The 6,817-nt window shown below is 39.3% G+C and overlaps 1 protein-coding gene across 1 annotated transcript; it reads right to left on the bottom strand.

Annotated features, from left to right (window-relative positions):
• Positions 1 to 5,288: 5,288 nt before the first annotated feature.
• LOC118899511 (olfactory receptor 2AT4-like) lies at positions 5,289 to 6,258 on the bottom strand. The gene is given in 3 exon segments (XM_036861294.1): positions 5,289 to 5,665; positions 5,668 to 5,712; positions 5,715 to 6,258. Coding segments are annotated over 3 exon segments (966 nt in total).
• Positions 6,259 to 6,817: the final 559 nt, after the last annotated feature.

Raw genomic sequence — 6,817 nt, 5'->3', positions numbered from 1 at the left:
GTGAGTCAGAAAGGACTGGATTCCAATTGCAGCTCCTACCTGCAGTTGTGTGACCTTGGGCAAGTCACTTTCCCATCTCTGAACTCGTTTCCCTCATCTGTGACCTCCTGGGGTTCTTGTGAGTCCTTGCGGAGAAAATGCTTAGACAACACTACACAAGAGCCTGGAACAGGTAAGTGCTCAAAGTGTGCTAGTGTTTCCAGTGGTTACTGCTGTCATCAGCCTTGCTTTCCTGTGGGAGGAAATGATTTGATGAAGATATGGTTTGAATCCCACCTGTGAGTAAACCCCTTTGCCTGGACCTGCCAGGATATGTGGTTCAAGGTCCCACAGCCCACATACACACAGCCGACCTGGATTCTGGGCACCTGTCTCTTATGCACACCCAATCAGTCCTCCTGACCCCTGGCCCAAGTTTATAGGCCCTGGCTTCTCTGCCCCTGTCTCCCTGCCCCAGTTTTCTCTACCTATCTCTGGGCACTCCATCCCTAGTCCTGCTCACCTGTGAAGCCTGGTCCATACTGGTGTTTCCTGTGGTGTCTCCACGCAAAGACTTGTTAGAGGCTGAGCCATGACCTATTAAACCCTCAGCTCCTGCCTTTTAGGCAGGCCTCCTGGGGTAATTTTCCTCAAGATGGTGCTCCTTTGAGGACCCACCATCCCTCAGGGATCAACTCCCTGGCATCTCCTAAAGCATATATGAGGAGTGAGGGTAGGATTTGTCCCTAGGCTTTGCTGATAGTGAGAAGAGCATTACTAACAGTTCTCAGGGGCCTAGAACTTTATGCCAGTGGTGTAGCCTTCATTCTCATTATGAGGCTGACTGAGATCCATGGATGGATCATCTTGTCTACCTGATTTTGCCTACTCTTGCTGATTTTGGAGAGCTTTTTTACCATGGGTACCCTTTGGTAAATTGTCACATGGGACACAAATATCTTCACAATTCTGACCATTCTGAGAAGTCTATCACCTTAACTCTTCTCCAGACCTTCTCTTCATCAATCCTCTTATCTCGTCCTAAGTTCCTTTATATCCTAGCAAAGACTTTAATCATTGTTTATAAACTTGTATAGAGGGCTTTCCTGGTGGCACAGTGGTTAAGAATCCGCCTGCCAATGCAGGGAACACGGGTTCGAGCCCTGGTCCAGGAAGATCCCACATGCCGTGGAGCAACTAAACCTGTGCACCACAACTACTTAGCCCTTGCACCACAACTAGAGAGAAACCCACACACCGCAATGAAGAAAAAAAGATCCTGCGTGCCGCAACTAAGACCCGATGCAGCCAAAAAAACCAAATAAATAAATATTAAAAAAATAATTAGATGCCACAGTGTTGTGTTTATTTAAAAAAAAAAGCCCACCCTGGTCTGGGAAGATCCCACATGCCACGGAGCAACTAGGCCCGTGAGCCACAATTACTGAGCCTGCGTGTCTGGAGCCTGTGCTCCGCAACAAGAGAGGCCGCGATAGTGAGAGGCCCGCGCACCACGATGAAGAGTGGCCCCCGCTCGCCGCAACTAGAGAAAGCCCTCGCACAGAAACGAAGACCCAACACAGCCATAAATAAATAAATAAATAAATAAATAAAAGACTTTCTCTCTTAAAAAAAAAAAAAAAGCCCACAATATTAACAGACTAACAGAAGAATGTACTTAAATATAAATCTAACAAAATACGTGCATGATCCATAGGCTAGAAACTACAAAACACTGATGAATAAAATCAAAGAAGATCTAAATAAATGAAGAGATATCCATGTTGATGATTTGGAAGACTTAATATTGTTAAAATGTCGAATGTCCCAAATTTGATATGTAGATTCAACACAATTCCAGTCAAAACCCAGCAAACTGGTTCCAAAATTTATATCAAAAAACAAAGGAGCTAGAATAGCCAAAACAATTCTAAAAGAGAATAACAAAGTTGGAGGATTCACACTACCTAATTTCAACACTTAGTATAAAATTATATTAATCAAGACAGTGTGGTATTGGTGAAAGGATAGACATATATCCCAATGGAACAGAATAGAGAGCCCAGAAATAGACACAACTATAGTCAATTGATATTTGACAAAAGTGCAAAGGCAATTTAATAGATAAAGAAAAGGTTTTATAAAAACCGTGCTAGAACAACTGGATGTCTATATACAAAATTAAATTAAATTAAGTTAAATAAAAAATCTCAACCTAACTGTCACACCTTACCCCCAAATTAACTCAAAACTGTTCATAGACTGAAATGGAAAATATAAAATTATAAAACTTCTAGAGGAAAACTTTAGAGACTTCTTGTTTTCCAAAGGGCAAAATCTGCATGATCTTTGGCAATGAGTATTTAGATATGATATCAAACAGTGTAATCCATAAAGGAAAAGTTGATAAATCGGACTTTATCAAAATTAAAAACTTTTGCTCTGCAAAAAACACCATTAACAGAATGCAAAGACCAGCCACCAACTAGGAGAAACTATTTTCATATCACATAACTGATAAGGGTCTTGTATCTAGAATATATAAAGAACTCTTAAAATTCAGCAGCAGGAAAACAAACAATCTAGTTAAAAATGGGCAAATAATCTGAACAGACCTCACCAAAGAAGATATACAGATAGAAAATGAGTGTATGAAAGATGCTCAGCATCATTAGTCATAGGGAAATGTAATTAAATTACAACCACAATGAGATACCACTACATACCTATTAGAATGGTGAAAATTAAAGCAGACAATACTAAATGCTGACAAGGAAGCAGAACAACAGGGACTCTCATTCATAGCTGGTGAGAATGCAAAATGGTACAGACACTTTGGTAAACAGTTTATTCGTTTCTTTTTTCATGAGATATCTTAGTTCCCTGACAGGGGATCAAACCCATGCCCCCTGCAGTGGAAGCGCAGAGTCTTAACCACTGGACCATCAGGGAAGTCCCTATCCATTTCTTATTAAGCTAACAATACACTCAACAAAACGAGTCCTAGGTTAATAAATTATATTGATGCCATTTGTCCATCGATATGATATGGCAAGCAGGGTGTATTACCTCAATCAAACCAAAATTCATAATCTCAATCCATTAATGATAAAATGTCAGACATTCCAAATTGAGGAATATTCTTCAAAATACCTATTGCTCTTTTAAAAAATTAGTAAACCTTATTTTTTAGAGCAGTTTTAGATTCACAGTAAAATTGAGTGGGAATTTTCATGTATTCCCTGTCCATCCTGCCTTCTCTCCCCTACCCAACTTCCCCCACTATGACATCCTGCACTCCAGTGGTACATTTGTTATAATCCATGAACCTATATAACACATTATCACTCAAAGTCCATAGTTTACATTAGGGTTCACTCTTGGTGTTGTACATTCTCTGGGTTTAGACAAATATATAATAATATGTATCTACTATTATGGTATCATAAAGAATAGTTCAGTGCCCTAAAAATCCTCCGTGCTCTGCCAATTCATCCCTCCCCTGCCCTAACCCCTGACAACCACTATCTGTACTGCCTCCATTGTTTTGCTTTTTTCATAATGTCATACAACTGGAATCATATGGTATGTAGCCTTTTCAGATTGGTTTTTTTTTCACTTAATAATCTGCATTTAAATTTACTATTACTCTTCAAAACTATCAAGGTCATAAAAGACAAGGAAAGACCAAGAAACTGTCAGTCAAGGAGAAGTGATAATTACATGCAAAGTGGTATCCTGAATTAGATCCTAGAATGGAAGAAGGACATTAGTGGAAAACTTGGAGAAAGTTGAATAAAGTTTGCAGTTTAGGTATTTACCAATGTTAGTTTCTTAGTTTTGATAAATATACCATGGTTATGTAAGATGTTAAAATTAGAGGAAGCTGGATGAAAAGTAAACGGAAACTCTGTACTATCTTTGTAACTCAAAGTTACAAATATTTCAAAATGAAATATTTTAAATGGCTATAGAACTAGTTAATTTAAATTAATCTATTTTAAGTAAAACTATAACATTTTTAAAAGACTTCTCAGTATAGTTTAAGCTGTTGTTATGATTTTTCTTGTTTTTATGTTATATTCCTCTTAGGATGTGTAGTCAAAGCACTGTTTTAATGTCTCTCACAATAATTTTCTTCATGATCATGCCATTAATTTGATAGACATCCAGGGTCAAGTGTTTCTGTTTATTTTAAATAGGGAGGAATTGTATTTTTTTCTTTTTGAATTCTTTTAATTATGTAAAAATTGTACATACATCTGAAGTCAGATTGTACATTTAAGTTTGTCTTGCTTCCATTCCTGTCCCCTCCACCCTGTTCCCTCCCTCTCCTTGTAGGTAACCATCTTTATTAATTCAGAGGTTTAATCCTTCTAGATTTTTCTGAAATTTTAGACAAATTATCTTCTTTCTTACACAAAAAGACTGTTCTGTAGCTTGCTTTTCTCACTTAGCATATCCTAGATGACACCAAATCAGTATATAGAGAGCTTTATCACTTCCTTTTTATAGCTGCATGGTACTTTTTTATAGTTCTTTCAGCCAGTCCCCTATTGATGAATGAGTAGCCTAATGAATTATTGCCAGTGTATCTTTGAGATAGATTCCTAGAAATGAAATTGCTGAGTCAAAGGGTAAATGCGTATATACCTTTGGTGGGTATTGCAGTAGTGCTCTATCAACTTGCATCCTCACAAGCAATTTATGAGTTCTGATTGTCTACATGCATATTGCCCAACTATTGTATTTTTGCTAATCAAATTATGTGAAAAATGGCATTTCAGTATAGTATAGTTTTAATTTATATTCTTTTTATACAGTATTTTAAGACAATAGACTGAATACATTTTCATTGTTTAAAGACACTGTATTTTTTTGGTAGTCTGTCTTTTCATTTATTTTGCCTATATTGGACTGTTAGTCATTTTCTTCTAAAAATTTAGGAACTCGTTATCTATTTTGGATATTTGCCCTTTCCCCATGATGTAAGTCTTTTGTTTTTTGACTTTGCTTATAAAGATTTTTTGCCATGCAGTGTTTTTTTTTAGAAAAGGCTTCTTGAATTATGAAGTAATGAAATGCTTGTACCACAACTCAAAATATCATACAAAGATTAACATTATTCCATTGCACCAGGGGGAAAGCCCTGGACCAAAACATGACAACCACTGTTAAAGCTGACTACTCAACTGAATTTTCTTTTACCATTCTATATTCATTACTTTATTTATTCAAGAATATTTATTGAGTTCCTAATCTGTGCTGAGCACTGTTATTTGGTATCCTGAGAGCAGAATTAGCCACATCTAAAGGTCAAGGGCTCCTATCCCAGACTGGCTCTTGAGACATGTGATTTTGGTAATGGCTGCTTTGGCATCCTTGTTTCTTAGAGTGTAAATGAGGGGATTGAGGATTGGTGTGAGAATAGCATACGCTACATTGCCCATGATGTGGAAGTTGAGGGGCAGGTCAGCTCTATAGGCCACGTAGGCTATGGCAATGGGTGAGTAGTAGGTGCCAACCATTAGGAGGTGAGAGCCGCAGGTGGAATAGGCTTTTGAGCATCCCTCTTGGGAGCTGATGTGAAACACTGAGGCCAGGATGTGGGCACAGGAGAGAAGCACCAGGAGAAGGGGCAGGAAGGATACCACCATGGCAATGCAGAAACCCATAAGGGTCTGGGCACGGTGTCAGGGCAGGAGGCCTGAACTATAGCCAGATGATCACAGAGCAGTGGTAGATGCGAGCAACGTTGTCATGTGCCATCTGGGAGGTCTTCACTATTGCTGGGATGGGCAGAAGGAGGGCACTGAGCCGGGCACTGGCTCCCAGTGTAGCATTGGTCTGTGGGGTCATGAGGACAGGGTAGTGCAGTGGGTGGCAGATAGCCACATAGCGGTCATAGGCCATGACCACCAGGACGAAGGCTTCAGAGCATGTCAGGCTTTGGAAGAGGTACATCTGCAATAAGCAGGAAGTAAAGCTGAGGAAGTGGTCCCCAAACAAGAATAGGGACAGCGTCTTGGGGACAGTGGTTGTGGTGAAGAGGATGTCTAGGGCTGAGAGGTTGATCAGGAAGAAGTACATGGGTTTGTGGAGGCTGGGCTCTGCCACCACAGACACCAGGATCAGGGCGTTACCCATGAACATGAGAAGATAGAAGAGGAGAAAAATAAAAATCACAGGGAGGAAGAGGGATTCAAGCAAAGAGGGGATGCCCACCAGGTAGAAGACTGGTGAGCCACCCACTGATCCATTACAGGTTGTGGCCTCCATAATGAGACAGCTGGATTTCTGGGGGATGGACAGCTGGAACGTCTGAACACAGGAATATCTGGAAACCATAGAAGCAAAGGATTCTGGAATGAGAATTTTATAATATTTACTCTCTAGTCAAAATATAAACATGATATTTACAGCCAGCACTTGCACACTCATGGTAGGCTATGGTATTGACTTCTACCATGTGAACCCAAAACTTCTACCTCCTTTCTTTTGTCAAACATTAATTATTAATTAACTAATAACCTACCAAATGAAAGACATGATGCTATGTTCAGTTGATACAGTGATGAAAATGAAGAAGACAGGCAAAGTCCCTATCTTCTTAGAGTTTACATTTTACTAGAAAAATCAGACCTAAACAGTTGATTGTTGAATTATGATTGTGAAAAATTCTCTGGAAAGATTTCTGCTGGTCTTCGTCTTAGATTTCATTGTCTGGTTTGGGATGTCAGAGCTCTTAAATCAAGTCTTTAAACTCACGCCTCTACTTTTGCACTCACTCAAAGTTCCACCATATTGCTTTGGGAGGGCTGCTTTCTCCAAGGTTCTT

The sequence above is a fragment of the Balaenoptera musculus genome, chromosome 8 (assembly GCF_009873245.2).
Source record: "Balaenoptera musculus isolate JJ_BM4_2016_0621 chromosome 8, mBalMus1.pri.v3, whole genome shotgun sequence".
NCBI lineage: Eukaryota > Metazoa > Chordata > Mammalia > Artiodactyla > Balaenopteridae > Balaenoptera > Balaenoptera musculus.
This window is presented reverse-complemented; position numbering and strand designations above follow the sequence as displayed.